Below are 26,548 nucleotides of genomic sequence, written 5' to 3' on the forward strand. Positions count from 1 at the left end.
CTTGCAAAATTACTTTTCACATTTAATGCTCTTATTTACTCTTAAAAAAAAAAAAACCTTGCAAAATTACTTTTCACACCTAAAGCTATGATAGCAAAGATCTAAACGTGAGTCCATGAAGATACATGAGAGGTGACTTGTGGGCTTATAAGCCAGTGCCCTACAAGCTGCCCTTGGTCAAGAGCACAGTGAAGTAGGTCACATTCACCAACATTAGAGACAGTTCCTTTAGCTCTAAATTACTATTTAAATAGAATATCTCATAAGCACCAATATTACCTAAGAATTTAAATGAATTACAATGGGAAATTCTGGATTTGTTGCAGTAAGATTTTAATTTTCTCCCTAGGTATGTATTTGAAAGTTAATTACCTTTCAGACTTTTGAAAAATAAATTAAGCACCAAAGACTACCCCCTAAGATTTATCTTAGTAAGACAAACTGCAATACAAATAAATATACATCATAGAATTATAAGATTCCTTAAGGTTTCCTTAGAAAGAAGATTTAAAATTAGATCTGGAGAGATAATATAATGTCCAGATTTAACAAAATGAGAAAAACTAAAGCCAGGGGGAAGCTGTAAGGAAATACATTATAACGACGTTTTCCAGAAAACAACAACAGAAAAACCTGCAAAGCATTATTTTACTTGACAAACATTTAAAATTTTAAACTTCAGTTTTTAAATATGAAATATTTTGGAGGAGAATCATCAACTTCAAGCAGACAGGTGGGCAAGCATGGTCCCACAGCACTCCGATGAGCTCGGACACTTGCACATTTTGTTCCCAGTGCAGAACTAACTGGAACTATTTGGAAAGGATTAGGAGGTCTGTCCTTCTTGGAGTAGATGTGTACTTGTTTAAATTCCAAAAGTCCATTCCAAGCCCAGTCTCTCCCTCTGCCCGCTGCCTGTGGATAAGGATGTAAAGGTCTCAGCTACTGCTCCAGCAGCCACGCTTCCTGCCAGGATAATGGACTAATCCTTAGAAACTAGAAGCCCCCAATTAAATGTTTTCTTTTATAAGAGTTGCCTTGGTCATGGTGTTTCTTCACAGCAATGGATCACTAAAACAACATGAGACACATTTCACCAAGATGAAACAAAGCAAAACAAAATAAATAGGAAAAAGAAACTTTAAATGGTGTATCAAAAATGCTATGATTATAAACTGTGAATCATCTTATTTTAAAATTTAAGTATGCATTTATTAAGTCATTATCAGCATGCAAACAATTAAAATGAGTCTTTTTTTTTTGCACTGAAGTCATATAATTTATTTAGCTTACTTATATTATACTGACTTTATTTCTGAGAATTTATATTCAACCATCTAGCATTTCATTGTTGTGGGAGAACTGTGCATACAGGCATTCCACCGTGCCAATAAGGTCATCTTGAATCAAAGAACAGAGTCAGCAATTGACTGACCGGGATTAGCCATAGATTTCTTGGAGGACTGAAGGGTCTGCTAGAGAGGACAGGAAGAGAGAAGAGAGGATTTTCAAGGAATTTCTGAAGGAGAGAGGGTCAATCAACTGACTCTGATCTGTCTTTAGATTTATCAGGTCTTTATCTAAATTTCTGACTACTGAATTTTTATTATACTGGAATATACTGGGTGTCTTTCTGTCTCACCAGCCAGCTCCCAAATAACAACATTTATTTCATAATTAACAATAACTTATTAATTATGAAAGTTCAGCCGATAGCCTAGGCTTGTTTCTAACCAGTTTGTATAACTTAACCCACTTCTACTTATCTACACGCTGCCACGTGGCTCATGGCTTTTACCTCTCCTCCTCCATGACATCCAGCTGGTGACTCCCTCTTTCTTTCCAGAGCACTCTGTCTGAAAATCTTGCCTATACCTCCTTCCTAGCTACTGGCTGGGTTTTTTTTTTTTTTGTTTTTTGTTTTTTAAATAAATTTAACCAACCACAGTGGCCTCTTTACACAGTGCAATCAAATAACTCACAACATTTCATTTCCTAGAAAGAAAGAAATTAACCAAGAGGAAAATACCTTAGGTTAATGTTACCTGTAAATACTTCTCTATACAATTAATAAATACACAAACAAAACAAGTCCGTACGACTTGTTTTCTCCATTTCACACAATAAATCTAAATCACACAAAAAGTGCTTACCTCTGTGGAGAGGAAAAAGGTTGCTTCTTCAAGGCCTGTATAAGATTGGGCTTATATTCTGGATCAACACACCATAAGGAACCTTTTCCATTAACCTAGAAGAAAGTATGGAAGAATTAAAGCCTGAACTTTTATGCATCACAGTTTATCACAGTTTATCCTCTGAGTAAGAATATGGGGGAACCTCCCACTTCATGCCAAAGCTGGAGTGAAGGCTGGAGATGCAGCAATTACCCCTGTGCCTGCTGCTGGATGTTGACCTGCTGCAATACTCACACCTACTTCCCCATTACCCCTCAAGTGGACTTGAGTCTGTTATACATGACTGACTGCACTCACCATAAAATACATAGTTTACTCTAACCACAAGATGAGAGAGTTTAAAACTTATTTATACCCAAGCTTCTATAAAACTTAAACTTATTCATTTATGGGGAGAAAGACAAGCCATGAGTGCGGATAGGAGAACTTGAAGGAATCAGTCCTTTCCTTTTCCTGAGTGAATCAAAATCCAGGTCCCTCAGGCTCAGCAGCAAGTAGTGCCTTTACGTTCTAAGCCATCTCACTGAGCCTGTGCTTTTCATATTGCAAACAATCTTAAAATTTAAGTTGTACTTTACAACTAACTAGATTAATAACTCTTTGGAAAACAAACTTATTCATTTCTTTTCCCCGAACCCTTCCTTGTATAAAATCTTGTATGATGTAAGGTTTATGTGATTATCTCCACATCGCTTCTGTTCCCTAAACTCTTTCTCGCAGCAATTAGTCTACTAATGAGATCCTTTTATCTTTGAGCACTGTGTCATTTTTATAAAGTGGCATGATCAAAAAATATTGTTCCACAAGTTTAAAATATAAGGCTTGCAGCTGGAGATGGCTCAGCAGTTCATAATATACTGCACTGTATGTGCAATAATCCCAAGTTTGGTTCCCAGCACCCATACTAGAGGGCTCACAACTGCACACTACTGCAGTTCTGGGGGATCTGTGCACTTGTCCACCTCTGCTGGTACTTGCACACACACGTACATATTCACACATACAGTATGAAATTTAAAAAAAAACTTAAAAGCCCAAGATATCTATTGCTACTTATTATGATTATGTGAAACGAGATAAAACAATGTGAGAGTCAGACATTTTACATTTTACCCACAAAGTAAATCAAAGATCCAAGTGAGCTGTAATGGGATTCAATAAAATAACTTATAGCCAAGTAACACAGTTCAAAATAAATGAACATTAATTGGATATTCTGAAATTGCCATAGAGTATTTACTGAATGCTAGGTGAAGGGGATTAATGATACTAAACAACAGAGCTGGGCAGTGGTGGCACACACCTTTAATCCTAGCACTTGGGAGGCAGAGGCAGGTGGATCTCTATGAGTTCGAGGCCTGCCTGGTCTACAGAGTGAGTTCCAGAACAGCCAATGCTATACTGAAAGACACTGTCTCAAACAACAACAGCAGCACCAGCAACAACAAAACCCTAATAAGAACAAAAGTAAATTTCAAAAAGGTTTAGGTAATAAGTAGTAGGGACCAAAACTAACGTAAGGGGAAACGCTTCTTATCTACAGAGAAGTCCATGCACTCATAACAGGGCAGTTTTAAACACCCTGACAACTGAGCAACCAAGACATGCAGAAGGAGAACTGACGTGTCTCTTACAACAGTCACACAGGGAGGAATGATCAGGAGAGTCATCTCTGTGGCACTCGGTGTCAAGGCACCACAAAAAAGAGGAAGAATTGAGGCCAGGTGGAGTGATTCAAGTACCCGAGAGGCAAAGGCAGGAGGACTGTCTCAAGTTCAAGGCCAGCCTGGTCTATATAATGAGTTATGTCCCAGACAGCACTATATAATTTATTTACACATGCACGGTGTCTCAAAAACTAACAAACAAAAATAACAAAAAACTCAAGCAACTGACAAGTTTTTCCAAGAAATGTTAAGATTTACATGCAAATATATTTTTAGACTAAGTGATAAAAACTAACTTAGAGTTTTGTTCAGTCATTTAGACAAATGATAGATATGTTTTGACAATTGGGAAATAAAACTGTCAACACACATCCTTTGTTCCAATTAGGTTTCATATACACAAATAATTTTTCTTACATTGACCAAGACAATTCAATCAATAACTACCCATGTTCTACCTTGATATTCCAGGGATATCTCCTGCAAACTGTTTAAAGTTTTTTTTTTTTTCAAATTCTATAGTAGAAAGTCTGACAATTGTTTTTGATCACAGTAGAAAAAGCCATTTCCTTGAAGCACCAAATTGTAAAACTGAGAATTTGCAGTTTCAGTAGTTTCAAATAACAGTCTGCTTATGTTACCATGGCAGCACTTCCTTCCACTGGTCTGTTCACGAGCCATCAGTAACAAGAGATGAACTATGAATTTGCTCATCTATATTTTAGAGTCTGCAAAAAGAATTTCTGACTAAATATCAATTAAAATTTACTTAAATGATGAGTCACAAATTATAAAAATTTTAGATATATTGTTCTAAAATGAAATTTATCTGTAAGAAACAAAGTGCCTGGATGATGAAAACAGAAAATATGCATTCTCTCATTTACCATCATTAATTTTTAAACTTTAAGATTGATTGAAAAACCACTGAAGGTTTTGTAGAAAGGAATATATTAAGGGCTAAATTGCAAAGATTCATCTTAATAAAAGTTTTAAATAATAAATTCTTAGAAGATAATATTACTATTTCTGAAATGTTATGTTCTTGCCTTATATATTACAAGGTCTGTCTTGTCAGGTCTTTTCATATAGCTGTAGAATCACCAAATTACAAAACATTAAAACTGTAACTGAACTAGGCAAAATTTAATTCTGTTTACAGACTAAAATTTCAGTCATAATGTTCGCTTACACTTAATAAAATTTCAGAAAAATGTAAGATTTGGATTTTGACTGGGAAAGTAGCTCAGTGTCAAACAATTGCCAAGCATATGCAAGGGCTGTGAGTTTGATCCCCAGACCAGGAGAACAGATTTAACCCTTTCTTTAGATCTGATTTTTCTGAAGTGGTATGGAGAACATAATACAAAGGAACAGAAAGCAGACCTTGCGTTCTGTGGGGAGAACTGCCATCTCTAGATAATCACTCAGGGACCAAAACCAACTTCAGCTTTATGAAAGAACAGCGGACTTGTCTTCCACAGATGCACGGGAAAATACATTCTGATGTACTGACTCAAAAGAGTTCATAAATTTAAACAAAACAAATAACCACTGTGATGTGGGAGTCCCCTCTTGTGCTGTGATTAGCATTAATGAATAACGACACTGCTTTGGACCTATAGCAAGGCAGAACTTAAGGTAGACAGAGAAAGCTAAGCTGAATGCTGGGGGAAAGAAGGGCAGAGTCAGAAAGACACCATGGAGTCATGGCCAGAGTTAGACATGCAAAAACTTTACAAGTGTGTATTGCTACTATCATGTGGCAATACACAGATTAACAGAAATGGGATAAATTAATATGTAAGAGTTAGTCAAATAGAAGCTAGAGCTAATGGACCAAACAACGTTTTAATTAATACAGTTTCTGTGTGATTATTTTGGGTTTAAACTAGCCGGAAACCAACAAGCAGCCTCCCACTACACTACTGAGGTGTGGTGATGAAAAACTTTACTTGAGAGGTGGGGGGTAGGAACATCATGAGTTAAAATGCTTAGTTGCATATCAGGTTACAGTAGAGGCCAGCCTGAGCTACATTAAGATCTACCTGGGTCAATAAATAAGTCCACTGGTGCTTTTCCTCTGCCCCTGAACATAATAATGCTCCTAAATCTCCAACTATTAAGCAGTGTCCTACTAGTATTCATCAATATCAAGCAATTTCCTCTGGGGTTGAAACATTCTATCCCCCCCCCCCCCCCAAGGAAGCTCAAGCAGAAGGTAAACAACTCAAAACACCTTCAGGAAGTTCATGAAACAAAGTTACTAGGTCCTTCCCTCCCAGAGTAAACAAAGAATTCCAAGAGTCACTCTTCTTAGGTGAATGACAAAGACCTCGAGACAAGCCCCACAGCTAGAAGAAGCAGAGACCTTGAAAGTTAAGAACCAAATGAAAGCAGCAGAGGCCAACTGAGCTTCTTGCTTGAAGAGGTGTAGACCAACTGAGTCACCTAGAAAAAACATTCCTCAAGCTGTTGAGCAGTCTGCAGGTTGGGCAGTGTGTTCCAGGTTCCCAGTTTTGTAAGCTGTCACCTGTGCTGGACTGGGCTTTGGTGATGCAGATAGATGTCTTTGACTCATCTCTGCTCCCTCTCACACACTCACATAAAAATCAGTGGTCACCAAGTTGGACTTTGGTGGTATCTGTACTCACTGCTTTTTCTCTTACTTGTGATAGATAACATGCCAATTATGCGCTAGTGTTACAATTTTTGTCTTGTTCCCCCCCACACAGATAATTCTTTCTCAAATTCTACATAAACACGAGATAATATCCTTTCCCATTCTCTAGCTCTCAACTCCTTACTTCTTTCTCTGAACTTTGCAATTGCTCAGATTAGCAGGTGTGGCAGCACAGGCCTGAAATACTTGAGGAAACAGGCAGGCAGATCAAGATCAGGAGTTCAAGCCTGGGACTGAGAGTTGGAAGAGAGTTTAAGAGCAGAGGACCTAGGTTCACTTCCCAGCATCTGCATGGTGGCTTATAATCACGTTAACTCCAGTTCCAGGCATTTAATGCCTTCTGGTCTAGGTAGGTTCCTACATGCATATAGTGCACACATACATGATGTAGGATTCCCCTCTGCATGCTGTGAATACTACTGCTTTGAGCCTATAGCAGAGCAGGGTGGAACGGAGCTAGGTGGGGAAAACTAAACTGAATGCTGGGAGAAAGAAGGCAGAGTCAAGTGAGAAGCCACATAGCCCTGCAGGAGATAGACACCAGAACTTTACCCTTTACCTGGTAAGCCACAACTTCGTGGCGATTCACAAACTAATGGAGATGGGTTAATTTTATATTATGAGTTAGCCAGAAACACACATAAGCTATTGGCCAAACAGTACTGCAAACAATATGATTTCTAGGTGATTATTTCGGGGCTGAGCAGCCGGGAACAAACAAGCGACCTTCACACTACACATAGGCATTTACTGACATACACATAAAATAAAACAGTCTGGGCGGTGGTGGCACACCCAGGAGGCAAAAATAGGCAGATTTCTGTTGAGTTTCAGACCATCCTGATCTATATAGTTGAGAGATCTAAACTTCCTCCATTTTACAAGCTGGGTCTACTTTTCAGTCTCTGTTTTAAAAAACAAAGGACTATTAAACAAACACCTTTACATTCAGGGACCAGGGAAAGAACACAAACAAGGCCCGAGAGTCAGTCCCACAATGTCAAGGACAATTCCTGCAATCCCCTTCAAATGTATCCAAGTAGATCCATAAATAAAACCTCAATTAAAAATATACTAATATACTAATGTAACTGCTGCCCGCTTAACCAATTATGCTTGAGATGACCTAACTGTTCTTAAAATTCCCCTAGCTATGCTTAAAAGGAGCCTGCACACTCCTCTTGGAGTTGTCTCCATTTTGTACAGGTGACCAATCCCACATATACTGGTAAATAAACACTCTTTGTTCTTGCACACTACTTGAGTCCTGGGTCTTCTTTCAGCATTTTCTTAAAGAGTGAGTTCGAGGTCAGCCATGATTTAAATTTAAAAACTCAGTTTTAAAATCTAAAAAATTAAAAGGAAATCTTTAATGACTTCCATGCCATTGTGGTGATCTGAATGAGAAAAGTCTCCCCAATCTCCTATTTTTAAGTACATGGTCCCCAGTAGTGAAACTATTTGGGAAGGATCAGGAGATATAGCCTTGTTGAAGGAATGTGTCACTGGGGATGGGTTTTTAGGTTTCGAAAGTTCATGCCATTCTCAGCTTTCTGCCTCATACTTGTGTATAGTGATATTTTATTTGTATTTTAAAAAATAAACCTTTCCTGAAGATCAGAATGCAAAGCTAAACCACTAGAGGCCAGGGACTAGTGGTACAGACTTTTAATCCCAGGGCTTGAGAGCCGGTATCTGTGAGTTCAAGGCTACCTTGGGCTACACAAAATCAATCCAGAAACAGATTCAGGTGGTGATGGCTCACATCTTTAATCCTAGCACTAGGGAGGTGGAGACTGGAGCAATATGGCTGGGCAGAGACAGGAATATAAAGGAGAAGAGACAGGACTCACTGGAGTGTGGAGTCTGAGCATTCGTGGAGACAGATCTTGCCCTTTCAGTCTGAAGATTTGGTAGAGGTAAAAAGTCTCTCTCGTGGTTGACTGCTTTGCTTTTCTGATCTTCAACCTGAACTCCAACTCTGTGTCTGGGTTTTTATTATTCTTGCTACATTTGTGTCCCTTAAAGACTACTTCAGCACCAAACCTGCCTGTTTGCGGTCATTCCCTACCATGATGGGTAAACATTTCTCCTATAAGTTCTCTTGGTCATGGTATCTTATCACAGCAATTTAAAAGTAAGTAGGACAGCCATCCTCAGCTACACAGTGAGTTTGTTGAGCCCAACTGGGCTACATGAAACCCTATCTGGAGAGAGGGAAGAAGGGAGGAAAAGAGGGAGAGAGGATAAGCAAGCTCATTATATAAAAATCAAACAAGAAAGCAAAAAATGTTTACCTTAAGTGCTATGGAATGTTCCTTTACACTGTATGAATAAATGCCATTGTGATTGGTTTAATAAAGAAGCTGATTTGCTAAAAGTTGAACAGAATAAGGTTAGGCAGGAGAGCCAGATGAGAAAGATGCTGGGAAGAAGGGTGGAGTCTGGAAACTGCAGCCAGCCAGAGGGACAGGAGATGAACGTCCACATAGAGCCTGAGAAAGTTTTGAAAAAGGTTCTAAATGCACAGAAAGAGACAAATGCAGCTTCCTAGTCTTGCAGTCTCAGGCCAGCTGCAGTGCAGAGAAGCATCTGCCTACGCCATCTTCAAACAGCTGCCTATGAGATGGAGGCGGCCGCTAACCGCCATGAGCTAAGCAGTGCGGCCGGGTCCTGCAGTCTCACAGTGGCTGCTGCACATCTTCCAGTCGCTGTCTGCAAGCTTAAGCAGCCAGTGCAAGCTCTGCCAACACACTGCACAACAGGTTTGGAGCTTTGCTCATAAAGACAGAACACAGATACACAGTAAAGACAGATTCAGATAGAAAAAACCCTAAATGGGTTACAGTGCATTTTTAAATGTACAAAGGCTTGGGAGAGAGAAGAGAAAGAATATGTACTGCATTAGATTAAAAAATAGTTTTAAAATTAAATAAAGTTCTTAAAAAGGGAGTAATTTTAAAAAGCCATGTAAAGGTTGGAAATACAGAAAGTCTGGATACTGTATGTTGTTGTGTTGTCTTTAAATTTTTTGACTGCTGAGGAAGGAGCAATGGCTGCTGAGAGACTGGATTTTAATATGGTTGAAAATTGGTTGACTCAGGGCCCCTGTTACCAACCACTGTGTCAGACAAGGGGTAAGTAGGTAGATAAATCTGTAAGCAATTAGTGCACTAAGTTTCTTGATCATAGAGTTTAGATCCACTCTGGTAGGATACAGAAACGTGTGCACAGCTACAATATAATATGTGAAGGGACTCTGGACAGCCCAAGTATGACAAACATGGCTCTGGCAGGCCCTGCCCTGCTAAAACCTCTAGACTGCATTCCTAAGGGCAGCCACCAAGGTCTACTCCCTTACTTGTCCATTTCCTCCTCCTGAGGCGGCTACTAGATCCACCTATTAAAAGTACTGAGGCCCAACAATCAAAAGCCTTTGGCTACCCTAATTGACCTGTCCAACTGAAATTAAACACCTTGTCCTAACATGGGATTTCCCCTTTTACCTTTATAAGCTGCCAATCATTTGCTTGTGTCCCATCTTTCCCCTCTCTATCCAAACCCAGTCCTTTGTCCCTCCAGGACAAATATCCCTTCCCGCTCTCCCTTGTTCCTTTCCTTTCTCCTCATGCTCTATTTCCTGTCTTTGTCTTTTATCCCCTGCTCTTTGTCACTCTGAGGCAAAGAAATCTCCTTTGGGCCGAATAGCAGTCCCTTCAATATGTGCTACAGAAACAAAAGGGTAGGAGCCCAGAAGCGGCAAGTGCCTAACGGAGAGCTCCTGAGCTGGACTGTGAGGAAGTGGTTCTCCACAGAGAACAGGAAAATACATGTAGATTGCATAAGATAAAGATCACAATATATTGGAATAGCTAGTGTAAAATATGTGTGTGTGTGTGTGTGTGTGTGCAGTTCATGGAGTAATCTTTTTAAAAAGCATCAAAAGGAGATCAAATTGAGCTAACTCTGAAAACTATTCTAAGAAATTTTTTTTGTTTGAAGATTTACTATTTATGTATTTGTGTATGTGTGGCCATGCCAGGTGTGTGCTTACATAGGCTAGAAGAGGGCGTCAGATCTCCTAGAGCTTGAGTTAGTGGTGGTTGTGAGCTGCACTCTGGTCCTCTAGAAAAGCACAAATGTTCTTAATGGCTCAGTAATCTCTCCATCCCTGTGAGTTATAATGTTATTAATGTCCCATAGGCTACTGTGTTTTATAGTGTACAATTCATGGTGACATGAAGCTAACTTCATGAAGTTACATACCTGGCTCTTGAAAATCTGATTCAAATTATTCATGCTGACTTCCCCCCTTTCCTCTCTGCGAATTATATATATGTATATATACATATATAGATAAATAAGATTACCCCCAAACACAAAACTAATAATATGACAACAATGAAAAAGTAAAACCAAAACCAAAATAACAACAAACCAGCACCTGGGTAGCAGAGGCAGGTGGATCTTTGAGTTCAAGAACAGCCTGGTCTACAGAGTAAGTTCTAGGACAACCAGCTCCACACAGAAACCCTGTCTTGAAATACCCCCCTCTCCTCTCAAAAATCAAAAACAAAACAGTTAATGGTAAAGAAAAAGAATTCAGGCAAGTATGAATATGGTATTATATATTATGCAAATCAAAAATAAATTTCTAAGGCTAGTTTTACCATCTATATACACACATATAAATATATGTAAAGTATAAATATACATATGTATATATACACATATATACATTTTAACTGATGAGAAATAAACTAGGACCCTTGAGAATTTATAGGTATTTTATTTCCTATATCCTAACCTTGGTTTTTGCAGGTCATGGTCAAATGAACACCTAGCTGGTCTCAATGTGCTGGTTATGAAACAAGAGAGTTCCTCAGGATAATATATAAACTCCATTCAAGTTTTATATCCAAGTAACTAAGCACCATAAAGAACAAACATCAAGTTTAGAATCTTGAATCCTAGAAAAGGAAGACATAAAGTCCAACTTATATAAATTCCATCAGACATAACTCTAAATTAAACAATTAGTTGCAAATTAAGTCTGGCCTTTACGAGACAAACTTAAGAGTCATTAGCATCCAGATGCTAAGTGAAGCCCTGGGAATGATGAAATTACCCAAAAAACAACTAAACTAAAAAGACAGTGAAAAAAATTTTTAAAAATGTTTAAAAAGTTAAGGGTAAAGCAAATCAATCTAAGCAAATATGAATTCTATAAATCAAGGAAAATGAATTCCTAAAGCTAGTTTTACCTTACAACACAATGTCAAACCAAATCAGCAGACTCAGACAAGTGTTGAGGCAAGTGTTAAGACTGCTCAAAACTGCATCTTTATTGAAACTTTATGGCTGGAGAGATGGCTCAGAGGTTAAGAGCACTGACTGCTCTTCCAGAGGTTCTGAGTTCAATTTCCAGCAACCACCTGGCAGCTCGCAACCATCAGTAACAAGGCCTGGAGCCCTCTTCTGGCCTGCAGGCACACAAGCAGACAGAACACTGTATACATACATAATAAATAAATCCTGCCCCCCCCCCCCCCAAAAAAAAGAAAGAAACTATATCCAAATGCAGTACTAAGTGTGACCCTCCTTGAATAGAGACATGTTCAGGACAACAATGTACATATCACAAATGAAATAAAGGAAAACCTTATCATAGCCTTGTCCTGACCTCAGAACTGAAGGGCAAGTAACTTACTATGACATTCACTAACCTTCATGTTCAGTGTTTCTTTCCACTCTGCCTGTCTCCCTTTCTCACTCATACAGAATATACCAGTGTTTTTATATACCTTCTTTATCTACAGAAAACATATTTTTAAAAGCAAATTTAAAAAGTAAGTTTTAAAAATTACAACAGAGAAAAAAAGCAAATTAAAAATAATACCTGTCATATTATTTAATATAAATGAGCTATACTTTATGAGATAGATTGTTAAACGGAATAAAAAGGACATATATACTGATATAGTTGTAGAAATTAAGGGGGATCTACTCCATGGGACTCGAGAGATGAATCAGTGGTTAAAAGCATGCGTTACCCCTTCCAAAGAACTCAAATCCAGTTCCTAGCACCCACATTAGGCATTTCGCAAATGCCTGTAACTCTAGCTCTAGGGAATTCAATATCCTGTTATGACTTCTGAAGACACTATACTCATGCACAAACCCAGAAACACGAACAATTATAAATAAAATCTTTTTAAAATGAGACATACACACCCTCAAAAAAGAAAGGAACAAACAAAAACAACTCAGGTAGTCTGGGGATACCGTGCAGTGGAATGCTTACCTAACATAGCATAGTTTCAACTCCTGGTGGGGTGAGGGGTGGATAATGGGATGAGGAAGGCTCATTCAAAAGAACAAGTTTCTCTCAACACCAAGACATTTTAAAGCATCATAAATTAAAGCAAATGATGAAGACAATTAATCTCAAACTAACCTAACTGGGCTTCGCGTCCCTTGGTTTCCCCATCTCTCATGGACCTGTATCAATTCCCCCATCGCACAGAGTGATGTTTATCAATACTGACCTTGCCATGGCTCCTTTCCACTTTCTGAAAACATTTATTCAGGGATAGATTATGTCGAACAGAATTCTTCCAGCCTGTGGGTGCGGTGGCAAAGTATGGGAAACGGTCCAGAATCCAGCTATAAATTTCTTTGACTGGCAAACATTTATTTGGAGAGTGTTCAATAGCCATATAAATGAGAAGACTAAAGGAGTACGGGGGCTTTGAAGTTGCTGACTTTTTCTCTGGGTTCTGGTAGCAGGACGGTCCAAAGGCCGGCACATCATCTCCCTCTATGTCATACAACGGACTAACCATTGGAAAACCTTCACTTCCAAGTCTGAAGTTTGTTAGAAGATTACTATTTTCATGAAGCCAGTTCAAGTTTGTGAGTTCGTCATCTGCTGAGTCAGTGCCCACTAGAGTGGCCTTTGGTCTTGCAGCATCCCCAACCTCAGGCAAGCTTCCCATTTTATAAATCTGACTTAGTCCTGCAAACTTCTCGGCTCCTGGCGTCTCAGCTCTCTTATCTGGAGTCATTCCAATTACTGGACCCATTTACTCATATAGTTCTGCAATTAAAGAAAAAGTTATAAATTAATATAAATCTTAAACTCTGGGAAAAGGAAATAAACATTTGTATATACACATCCAAATCAAAAAAAAATTTGTAGTTGAGTATGCCACACAAACAATAAATAAATATAAATAACTGGGTTTTTCTTTATTATTTTTCAGACAGGGTCTCTATTTGTAGTTCTGGCTGTCCTGGAACTCACTATGTAGATGAGGCTCTCCTCAAACTCAGAGAGCCTCATGCCTTTGCCTCCTCTGTACTGGGAATAATAAAGGTGTGCACCACCACACTCAGCTTCCCATATAATATTTAAATACAACGTAGTTTTGGCAGTTATAAAGTATGCAAAAGTAGTTGCTTTATATTATCTGAAACAATGAATAATAAACAGTAAATAAAACATAACTTGACAGCATCACATGTATGAGTAATAATAAGACAAATTATGCAATATAGCATAAACAGTAAAGTTTCCAGTCCACAATAACTGTTGTAGTTCCTGTTAAAAAATAGGGCGTAGTTCCTGTTAAAAAATGGGGCTGGTGAGATGGTATGGTGGACAAAGAGTGCTTACTCCAAGTGCAACAACCCAAGTTCAGCTCCGAGAATCAGTGCCTATTAAGTTGTCTTTGGACCTCCACGGGCGTGCAGTGGCAAGTATGTAGCTGTAGCTGTTTCCATATATGAATAAACTTAATGACTTCTAATTTATCCTAAGTACCTATATTATTTTACTGTAATAGTCATACATACTGCTCAATCTTTAAAATACTAAAATTTGAAACAATGTTCAAACAATAATTTCAAGTAAATCTCCAAATTTTAAAAAATTTACCATAAAAAAAATCATTTCTAGCCGGGCGTGGTGGCGCACGCCTTTAATCCCAGCACTTGGGAGGCAGAGGCAGGCGGATCTCTGTGAGTTCGAGACCAGCCTGGTCTACAAGAGCTAGTTCCAGGACAGGCTCCAAAACCACAGAGAAACCCTGTCTCGAAAAACCAAAAAAAAAAAAAAAAAAAAAAAAAAAAATCATTTCTAGGACTAGAGAGATGGTCCAGTATAAGATCTTACAGGACTTGGGTTAAATTCCCAGCACTCACATGGTAGTTCACAATCATCCATAACTCCAGTTAAAGGATCCACTGCCTTCTTCTAACTTCTAAGATTACTAGGTACATGGTACACACACATACATGCAAGCAAAACATTCGACACATAAAATAAAGTTTAAAAAAGTAACCCAGTTTTGTTTTCATATATCCTACTAAAGAAAAAAATTTTTTCAAATTATTTTTAATTGACACAGATTAATTATATAAACTTGCACATGTATACATTGTGGAATGATTAAAACAGGCTAATTAGCTGACAAGATGGGGCATTCCTAAAATCTCTCCATTTAGGAGGCAGGGGCAGGACAGTGACTCCAGGTTCAATGACAGCTTGGTCTACATCACAAATTCTAGGTCAGCCAGTGTGGTAGCTTGAATCGGTTCCCATAACGTCTTAGAGAGAGGCACTATTGGGAGGTGTGACTTTGTTGGAGTAGGTATGGTCCTGTTGGAGGAGGTGGGTCACTGTGGAGGCAGGCTTTGAGGTCTCATATATGCTGAAGTCACACCCAGGATCTCAGACCATTTCCTGCTGCCTGAACAAGATGTGGAACTCTCAGTTCCCTCTCGAGCACCATGTCTGCCTGCATGCCATCATGTCCCACCATGACAATAATGGTCTAAACCTCTGAACTGTAAACGAGTCATCACAATGAAATGTTTTCCTTTAAAGAGTTGCTGTGGTCACTGTGTCTCTTCACAGCAATAAAACCCTAAAGCCAGGACAATGTAATGAAACTGTGCTGCAGAACACACATGCACGCACACCCCAACATAAATAACATAAATCACCTCCACGGCAAGAACATACTTAACATGTTTCAACAGCTTTGAGACACGTTTTCACTAACTAGTCACAGCACTGTAGGAGAGAGAACTAGAATTTACTCCTGCGCAACCGCAACTCTGCACCCTCTAATAGTCCTGTGCCTTCCCCGCTACAGGATCTGGTAGCCACCACTTTCTTCTTCTACAATTTCAACAAAATAACATTTCTTATTCCCTAAATTCACTATCAGCTGAGTTAAATTCGGTAAACATTTGCTGTTTCTTAAAAAAAAAAAATCCAGTACTTGAACTCCGCATCCCCAATCACCTCACCCTTAGCATGTCTCATCTCTGACATTCTCACAGGAAGTTTAAACTGCACTGTATTGATCATGAAGCTGCTCTTGCATTTCTAGTTTCTCAAATGATATTTTTCTTTTTTCTTTTCTTTTTTTGAGATAGGATTTCTCTGTGTATCTCTGGCTGTCCTGGAACTCACTCTGTAGACCAGGCTGGACTTGAACTCAGAGATCCGCCCGCCTCTGCTCCCAAGCACTGCCAACACCACCCAGTGGTGTTTTTCTTTCTCTTTCTCTCTCCCTCCTCCCCTTCTTTTTAAAATTTTATTTATTTTTATTTTACGAGCATTAGTGTTTTGCCTGCATGTATGTTTGTGTGTGGGTGTCAGGTCCCCTGGAACTGGAGTTACAGGCAGTTGTAAGCTGCCATGTGGGTGCTGGGAATTGAACTGGGTCCTTTAGAAGAGTAGTCAGTGCTCTTAACCGCTGAGGCATTTCTCCAACCCATTTTGCTTTTTATATATACTTAAAAAACTACTCCCCTAAGAGCATAAATGACCAAAGGGAAGTAAAAGAACTAATGTTTGTTTAATTCATTTTTAATGTACAGAAAGATGTCTCATTTCTAAAGCTTATTACCTATTCGAGTGCTCATGCTTACTTAACTGACATGGGAGACGTACCTGCAAAGCTTCAGATTGCTTAGAGAACAGTCTGCAGGCTATTTCAAGAACTATGGAGCTTGTCTATTTGGATCCTGGGAGCCACAACTAAATTCCTCAATTAGTGATAACACCAGCCAATATTTTCAGGGCCAGATAGTATATACTAAACACCTTACATGTCAGCTAGCCATCAATTAAAGTGGAGATAACTGAGAACCATTTTTTGGATGAGGATAAGAAAAATGTGGTACATTTACACAATGGAGTACTACACAGCAGAAAAAATGACAGCTTGAATTCTGCAGGAAAATGGATGGAGCTAGAAAACATTATTTTGAGTGAGGTAACCCAGACACAGAAAGACAATTATCACATGTACTCACTCATATGTGGTTTTTAAACATAAAGCAAAGAAAGCCAGCCTACAAACCACAATCCCAGAAAACTTAGACAACAATGAGGACGCTAAGAGAGACTTACATAGATCTACTCTACATGGGAAGTAGAAAGTATAAAAAGACAAGATCTCCTGAGTAAATTGGGAGCATGGGGACCTTGGGAAAGGGTTGAAGGTAGGAGGGGAGATCAGGGAGGAGAGCAGAGAAAAATGTAGAGCTCAATAAATATCAATAAAATAAAATTTTAAAAAATCTGAAAGAAAAATAGTAAACCAGCTCATACATTTCTACTTAATATTTAAACTTCAGGTCTAAGCTTTGATTAATGTTTAAGCCTTATAAATTACATCATTTAAGCCACTGGGACTATATAAACAGACATTGTAAGACACCTAAAAGTGATTATCTTGAGAAGCCTGTTTTGGGATTGTTTACTGCCTCCTCCTCACCCCACATCTCCCTGTCTTAATATTTAATGAACTTATTATCAAACGGGGGTACAAGCTGTGGCTCCTCATGTCTGATAATAAACTCTCCTGAAAACCCTACCCACAGTGCAAACAACGGTCAGTCTTCACCTGAGTAGAGACCATCAAGCAGAGAAGAACTCGCTGGGCTGCTGCTAGCAGTGCTGGGCTGTGCCTCTCTGCTACAGGTAACCCAAGCACATTAACGTAGCATGCACTCAAAAAGCAAAATCTCTCAGAAACTAATTTAGATGGGGCAAATACGGTTTTTATAAAAATTCCTTTATTAGGTCTATAATCTTTTGGTTCATAAATTTTTGTGATGTCTTATGTTTGCACTATATGGGTGATGTGTGTCCTCCAGATCTGCTACAATGCTGGCACATTACCAAGCTGATATGAACTGTAACAGCCATTATCTTGGAATGGAGTATAAATGGCAGCAAATATGCCTCAGCATTACAGTTAATACATAGCAAGCAAAGCTGAAAATGCTGGGACGACACTGTAGATGAGCATCTTCTTAGCAAGACTTGCAGCCTTTGTGTTTTTGTATTATGTATTGCTTTCATTAGTTAATCAATAAAGAAACTGCTTGGCCTGATGGGGCAGAACTTAGGGAGGCGGAAGAGACAGAACTGAATTCTGGGAGGAAGAAAGCAGAGACAGAGAGCCACCAAGGAGACGCCAGGTCAGAAATGCTAAATCTTTCCTGGTAAGCCACAACCTCATGGTGAACACAAATTAATAGAAATGGGTTAAATCAAGATGTGAGAGTTACCCAATAGGAGGCTAGAGCTAATGGCCAAGCAGTGTTTTAATTAATACAGTTTCTGTGTGATTATTTCGGGTGTAAGTTAGCCGGGTGACCGGGGCAAACAAAGGGACCCTCTCTCCATCAACAACAACAACAAAAATCAACATTTATTTCTGTCTAAAAATATATAAAATTGTATCATGTACAACTAAGCCCCAACCGTCCCTCTTCCTCAACCTCCCCCACAAATATCTGAAGCATCATTAAAGATTAGAGCTAACTTGCATATCCTGCAATAGAGACACTGCAGTTACCTCTTCCGTCACCAGTGGAGTCCACTATCTGAAACAGTAACTGAAACTAAAGGACTTGTAAAAACTGGAGGGGAGCTTATTTGAAAAGCTGTTTATATTACAGATTTGGTAAAGGACTTTGTTAGTCCTCCAAATTTTTTAAAATATATTTATTTCTATAGTTTAAACTTAAGCTCAAAGTGGTTTTTTTTTTGTTGTTGTTGTTTTTTTTGTTTTTTTTTTTTGTTTTGTTTTGTTTTTTCGAGACAGGGTTTCTCTGTAGCTTTGGTGCCCGTCCTGGAACTAGCTCTTGTAGACCAGGCTGGCCTCGAACTCCCAGAGATCCGCCTGCCTCTGCCATCCGAGTGCTGGGATTAAAGGCGTGCACCACCACCGCCCGGCAAGCTCAAAGTTTTTGAGGAAAATGTTATGCTAGATTATTTTTAGTAGTTACCCCCCCCCGCTCCCCCCACATACACACACACACAGTCAATTCATGGACTTATCAGAAAACTCAAGGCCAAATCAAAAGCCACCTCTTGCTAGCCCATTCTATCACAAAGCTTTCTATAACACAGATTAGTTTATCAATTAATGAGTGACTTTTTAAATTTTGAAACTTTGAAAAAGATTTACTACATATGTCTCTTCTTCATACCAATGAGACCCACCAGGCACAGCAGCTGACCACAGGACATCTCTGAAGGTGCCGCAATCATTGTTTCCCAACTTCCTCATAATGCAACATTAACTTCCGGATTCTGTTTGTTTCACTCACTGCACTTATGACTGGATTCTGCCAACCCCATCACTTTAACAGAACCCTTCTTCTGACCTCTGGGATTTAAGTGGTAAAATAATTTAATCTCAGAACTTTCAGTATATTGTTAATATCTCAACAGTTCTGCCCGATGCCAACATTCTTAAGACATAAGGGAATTTTGAAAATAGACCGGAGAAACATCTTGGAGAGACAAGTTAAGAGCACTTGCTGCTTCTGCCTAAGGTCAGGTTCAGTTCCTAGAACCCACATGGAGGTTCACAGCCACCTGTAGCTCCAGTTGCAGGTACACATGGCACACACACACAAACACACAACGAAGGCAAACATTTATACATATAAAATAAGTCATTAAAAAACTACAACCTTAAGAAATTTAGAAACAAATTTAAGTTTTTACTTATTAACATCTCAGAAACAAAAGAAGATAGGAACTAATACAATATATGATATAATGAAAACAGCTATATAAAAATGTACAGAATAATATTCATTCATATTCAAGTCAGAATCTTCTGTCCTCTTTCACAATTTGTATCAAGTGAAAAAAATCCATCTATTATCAAGACGCTTGTGGTTGGTACGGTGGCTCACACCTTTAATCCCAGCACTTCGGAGACAGAGGCAGGACCTCTAGGAGTTCCCACTAGCTCACTCTCCTGCTCCTTCTCTGCGATCATGGTGTAGCTCTCAAATACTTCTCCAGCACCCGCATGCATGCAGCCATGCTCCCACCACGGTTATAAAGAACCTCTGAAACTGTAAGCAAGCCCCCAATTAAATGATTTCTCTTATCAGTCAAGGTGTCTCTTCACAGCAATAGAACAGCAACTAAGACAGGGATCACACGATGTCCCAATTTTTTCCTACAGATTTACATTACATTCTTTAAGATTCTATATTACAAATCGTGCCCATTCCAAAACACCTAATTCTGAGATTAGAAGACAGATTTAAAATCCTAAATGTAGTCCTAGAGAGACAGCTCAATTGTTAGAATGTACAGTGTAGAAGCCCAGGTTTGAATCATTACCCACAAGCACCTGTAACTCCAGTTCAGGGGATCCAATGTGCTCTTAGATCTCTCATATTCCTGAATGCATGTGGTATAATAGATACCCTCAGGTATACATACACACACATAGAATAGATAAAATAGATTTTTAAATCCCAAATGTACAGGACAAAGATGTATATTTGATCATAATGCTACATAATGTCATGTATCCAGGACAACTCAGGGATAAAACTGCCTCCCGGTCAGATTTAGTGATACAGCATGTGATCCATTGTCTCTGAACAACAAAAATAATGTGTGCCGCCGCATTTTCAAGTTAAGAGAAGGGGGACAGAGTTCTCAAGGAGAAACTGCTTCTGAAATGAGGGGAAAAGAAAGAAAACTGAGTGGAAAACAACAACAACACACCTTTCAACAATGTTAAAAACAGAAAAAGAAAAAAGCTGTTTGGCAGCTTCTCTCTAAATCTACTCTTTTCTCTTCCTAATTCAGTCAGGTACATTCTGCAACCTTGAGATTATATTCCACATCTGTGTAAATAATTTGCACACAGCATGGTATTCCTACACATAGTTTCAAGGTGTCTCCAGAGCCACGAGATTCTTGAGGAAGGTAAAGAGACGCATTATTTGAGAGTCCGTAGAAGAGTAAAGTTCTGTAGAAGAATTCAGCTTTTCACACTGCAGCTCCTAGTTTAAAATTCTAGACTTCTAAACAAACCACATATTCATTCGTCTATGGGCTGACTTCCTCTTTAAAGTCAAGGGCAAATTCTATCAGTGAGATAGCATGGTAGAGGGGCTAGAGAGATGGCTCTGCCATTAAGAGGACCCACATGACTGCAGCTCAACCATCTGTAACTCCAGTTACAGGCACTGGATGCCCTCTTCTGACTCCAGTAGGTACCAGGTACACATGTGGTACACACAGATATACATTTAGGCAAAATACACATAAACATAAAGCAAAAAATTTAATTAAAAATGTTCTTAAAATATAAACATTAAGAGCCTCAAGTATTATTAAGGTCTATTAAATTAGAGGGGGAAAACCCACAATGTTTATGACAAGAAATCCCTGATTTACCCATAAATAATGATTTCAAAAACCAATACCACAGGGGCCCAATATAGTGATATAGACTTTAATCCTTTTAAACTCAGGGCTCAGGAGGGACAGGTGGGTGGATCTCTGTGAGTTTTAGGCCAGTCAGGCTACATAGTGAGACCCTGTTTCAAAAAACCAACATTATCACAGGGCCAGAGAGAATGCTCAGCAGTTACACTGCTCCTCCAGATGACTGAGTTTGATTCCGAGCGCCCATACTGGGTAGCTTAGAACTGCCTTAACTGCAGCCTCAGGGAGCTTCTACATCCTTTCCTGGTTTGTGCAAACCCCCTTCCCTCCCATATACACATACTTCAATATTGAACAAAATAAAAATTTAGAATATATACCATAAAAAAACCTCAACTGAATAAAAAGTGTCCCCCAGACTAACAAGGAAAGTGGATGCTTCTGTTTTTTTTAATTAAAAACAAAACAATTTGAAAATGTTTACTATTATCTAAATCATGGAACTAATCTACTCTACATGCTTTATTACCTAGACTACTAAAAATGTAGTATATTTCAATGGAAATCCCAACACACAGGAACTGTGATACCATGTCCCTAAAGTAAGCTGCCTTGCATGTCTGTGCTTTACATAGCAGCACACCTAACTACAGCATCTGCTGTGTGTCCTCCGCATTTCAGCCTGAAACCATAAGAACGGTCTCACACCCAGACTTGGGAGAGACCCTTCTTCTCTCCCACAATCAAATACACAAACCACCACACCCAAAATGGTTTAATATACCTCTTTCCAACAGTTCTGCTATTATGTTACTTTGGTATCTGAGAAATGGTATAATCCAATTTTTCTAGAATACTCTAAGTAGTAATCGAAACTGAAATTCAGGTGGTGTGTGCTACCTTTGAGCACATAGCACTTAGGACCAAAGCAGAAGAGTTTAGGGTAGGTCTATACAACAAACCAAGACGCTGTCTTTAAACACACACACTCAAATTTAAATATTAACTGGCTTTCCTGTAGATAAATGTACATGTGTGTATGTATTACAAGAACAAAAGAACACTTGTTGATGCTCATTAGTAGGTGTCATTTCAAAATCTTTACAAAAACTCACGAGCTTTGCAACATCCCTACCAGACGGTGATTATTATTGGGTTCTCTTTTATATGTGGAAACAGATACAGGGTGACTAAGTGGTATGCAGTTCAGTGTAAGTGCGCTGGAGTCCATGCTCGCTTCTGCCCTAGGTGCCACCCTGCCTTCACTACTCTGTCAGTGCAAAGGGCTGTCATCAATATAGCCAACTCAGTAACTACATCCTTAGGATGAATAATGCTCCTGAAGTAAATGCGAACTATACTAATCCTGATCAAGTGCTTACTGGCCACTTCTCTGTAAGCTTGCTACTACAACTTTTAACTCCTGGATTGTCTACTTAACTATCATCTTTCAAAGACACCTGTAATCCAGCACTTAAGAAGAGGCAAGAGGATTAGTGGTTCAAGGCCAGTTGGAGCAACACGAGAGCAGTGCTGGGGAGACGGCTCAATGGGTAAGAGTGATTTCTGTGCAAGCATGATGACCTGAGTTCAAATCCCTAGCTTTCATGTAAAAAAAAGACAGGTATGGCCACACATGCCTGTTAAGACCTTAGAACTGTGTGAGGCAGGAGAATCAATAGGATTCTCTCACTACCAGCCTAGTCCCAAGATGATTTAAAATAATAAAGCAGAAAATGAAAGAATGAGATACCCAACACCCACTTGTGGCCTCTGGATGTAGAAACCAGCACACACATGTGCACATACAGCATAGAAAAGCCTAACAATGGCAATTCCTCCTTTAATTCCTACCTAAACCTCTATTAGAGACTCTCCATCTCTCTTACTCTATTCCTCTACTGGTTATTAGTGTAAGTAATGCAAGAGAAACAACAGACACTGGATTGTTTTACAAACACTAAAGTTCTATACCCTTTAAGGTACTTAATTCAGATAAAGTCGGACAAATTGCTAACCAGAGAAAGGAAACTGAAGACAATAGACTCAACATCACTAAACAGAATTCCTCAGGTATAACCTTGCTGTCCAACTAGATGAGACGTACAAAGGGAAAAGCACACCCAAACTCTGTCACCTTATGTTTTATTTCAGCTAAACAAAGGAGATATATTCATCAAACTGTGAAACAAGAGTCAAGGCTGAGCAATTTTCCGTCCAAGTACAGAACAGTCAGTCTGCTTGGCACTGTCTCCCATTGTGCTTTGTAATGGCACTTGCCAAATTTCTCTTCTCCTTTAAGGGGTATTCTGGTCAAGGTTTCTTGTGGAGGCAAGAGCTCCACCACAGAACTGTACTGCAGCACTAAGTAACACTTGGAAAACTCTATCTAAAGGGAGGGAAGGAGGATGAGCGGGAGAGATACAGGCAGAACACTGGAATATAATTTTTAAATAGAACTGGACTCTCCCAAGATGGCTCAGGGGGTAAAGGCACTTTTCCTCCAAGCCAGATCACTTGAGCTACCCTTTACCTCTCAAGAAAAGCCAATTCCTACTCCCCACATTCCCTCTGCAACCATGAATCTAAGTAGAACCTATGTCTAAAAGAATCTATGCTCTTCATTTCAATTGTGGCACTGGGGATGTTTTGTGCTACAACTGTTTGGATACAGCTGATTCCTAACAGATAGCAAGTATCTGACATGTCAGCCAATCTTTATACAATTTAGTCTCTTTGTACTTCTGAACATAAAAAGAACTCTCCATTGGGCTAGAAAGACAACTCAGAGGTTAAGAGTACATGTTGCTTTTAGGAGTGGTTCTCAACACCCATGTCAAGTAGCTCACATTCTATGACTCCAGCCCCAGGAGATCGCCCCCCAATTCTGGCCTCTGCAGGTACAAACATGTGCACACTCACAAACATACAAATAAAAGGATTTTTTGCTGTTGTTGGTTTTTCAAGACAAGTTTTCTCTGTGTAACAGCTCTTGCTGTCCTGGAACTCTTTTTGTGTATCAGGCTGTTCTCAAACTCTCACTACCTGCTTCTGCCCGAGTTCTGAATTCTGGGATTAAAGATGTGGGCCACCATCACCTGGCAAATTGATTTTTTTTTTAAATTAGAATTCTCATGTTAGGCAGTGGCAACTCATAACCTTTAATCCCAGCATGAGGGAGGCAGAGGCAGAGTTCAAAGCCAGCCTGGTCTACAAAGCAAGTTCCAGGACAGCCTGGGCTACACAGGGAAACCCTGTCTTGAAATAAATGAACAAAAGAGTCTCCATTAGCTTTCTGATCACTCAACTCGTATTTTCAAACTATCTCTTATCTATTCTTAAAGATTTATCTCATTTTAAATTATGTGTCTGTGGCTGGATGGGGGTGGTGCACGCCTTTAATCCCAGCACTCAGGAGGCAGAGGTAGCGGATCTCTCCGAGTTCGAGACCAGCCTGGTCTACAAGAGCTAGTTCCAGGACAGGCTCCGAAACAACACAGAGAAACCCTGTCTCGAAAAACCAAAATAATAATAATATAAAATAAATTATGTGTCTGTGTATGAGTTTTGTGCATGTGCTGGTATCCAGGGAGGCCAGAAGCATCAGAACCCTGGATGCTAGAATTACAAGGAGTTGTGGGCCACCTGAGGTGGGCGTTGGGAATCAAACATTGGTCCTTTGCAAGAGCAGTAGGTGCTATTAATCACTGAGTCATCTCTCAGCCCCTAGCTATTTTAAGATCCAGTCTCAATATGCTGCTCTGGCTAGCCTTCAACTGTTGGACTTAAGTGATCTTCCTGCCTCAGCATCTCAAATATCTAGGACTATGTGCAAGCACATCTGAGTCAAATAATCTCTGAATACATAAAATCCAACAAGTTCCCCCAAACACTAACCCATCAATATTGAGCTATTTATATCCAATTATCTCTATACCTTTACAATGTGCCTAGTTCTATACCATGAGGGTTAGCTACTAAATAGTGTTAAGAACTAGGGCAGCTAAGCAGTGGTGGCATTGATCCAGGACTCGAGAGGCAGAGGTAGTTGGATCTTTCTGAGTTTGAAGCCAGCATGATCTACAGTGTGGCCAAGACTACATAGAGAAACCTGGTTTCACGGAAAAAAAAAAAAAAAAGAAAGCAAGCAAACAACAACAACAACAACAAAAAAAAACAAAAAACAACCAACCAAAAACAAACAAGTAGGGCAATCAAGAAAACATCTGAAAAAGAAATAATCCTAGGGTCACCTCTCCCTGGGAACCTTTGCTAGATTCTCAAATGCTATCTTAATTAAGAAGAAACAGAAAAAAATTAATGTGGAGCTTTTTGATATATAAATTACTGTAAAAAGATTAAATGGTACTAATTTTAGAGAAAAAGGAGTCACCAGGCTTTAGGACAAAAAAGTGTGCTCATTTCAAGTTAAAATAATGCTAGAGAGGATTATGCGGGGCAGCAGCTCTAGTGCAGTCAATTTCTGATTCTTCACAATCATCACACAAAGGCAGCAGCTAAAGGCCGGGAGTGCGGCTGCGGATTAGAGTGTTTGCCCACCATGTGCAAGGCCCTAGTTTCAACCCAAGCACCACCGCCAAAACAAGCAACTAGACAACTAGACTGCAGATCCCCAAACTCATTAACTCACCGAATACAACAAAACCCGAAAAACAAAGGACTGAAAGAATGGCCATAGCCTTTATTTAAAGGTGTCTAAATAAGAGAGGGCAAGAGAAACACACCAACCAATAGGCATTCCCTGGGAAGCCCCAGGGGAACAATTTGTCAGTGCTAAGCAGGCTCCAATAAAAAGAGGTCAAGTGACACATGCCCACGGTTGCTCTATCTGTCTAAACTCTTAAAATGGAGCCTTGGCGCTCTCTTCCAGGACAGAGCCCACATTTAGTATATAGTATGGAATGGAAATAAAACTGGAGAGAAGAGGGTCAAGCAAAGAAATAGTCCAGAGAGTAATGACACATGGTGGCACACCTGCAATATCAGCACTAAGCCTGAGGCAGGAAAATTGATACTGTATTTTTTTAAAGGGGGAGAGGGAGAAAGCTGGATTTCCAGCACATGGGAGGCAGAGGCAGGCAAATCTCTGTGAATTTGAATCCAGCTTGTCTACATAGGGAGTTTCAGGACAGTCAGGGCTATACAGTGAGACCCTGCCTCCAAACAAATTTTGTAAAGTGCTTGGAACTTTTAGAAGCCTATCCTCATAAACTTTAGTGATAGATAAATAAATACAGCAGGA

The 26,548-nt window shown here is 39.3% G+C and overlaps 1 protein-coding gene across 3 annotated transcripts in view; it reads right to left on the bottom strand.

The window, feature by feature from the left end:
- The window catches only part of Foxn2 (forkhead box N2), a 49,285-nt gene that overhangs the window by 13,291 nt on the left and 9,446 nt on the right, over nucleotides 1-26,548 (bottom strand). For all 3 annotated transcript variants that reach the window (XM_057779403.1, XM_057779411.1, XM_057779420.1), the window contains exons 2-3: nucleotides 13,094-13,644; nucleotides 2,154-2,248 (exon numbers count right to left, since the gene is read on the bottom strand). In XM_057779403.1, the coding sequence (XP_057635386.1) occupies nucleotides 2,154-2,248; nucleotides 13,094-13,630 (632 nt within the window). In that variant the 5' untranslated portion in view covers nucleotides 13,631-13,644. The remainder of the gene's footprint in view (nucleotides 1-2,153; nucleotides 2,249-13,093; nucleotides 13,645-26,548) is intronic.

Source organism: Chionomys nivalis, chromosome 1 (genome assembly GCF_950005125.1).
Source record: "Chionomys nivalis chromosome 1, mChiNiv1.1, whole genome shotgun sequence".
Taxonomy (NCBI): Eukaryota; Metazoa; Chordata; class Mammalia; order Rodentia; family Cricetidae; genus Chionomys; species Chionomys nivalis.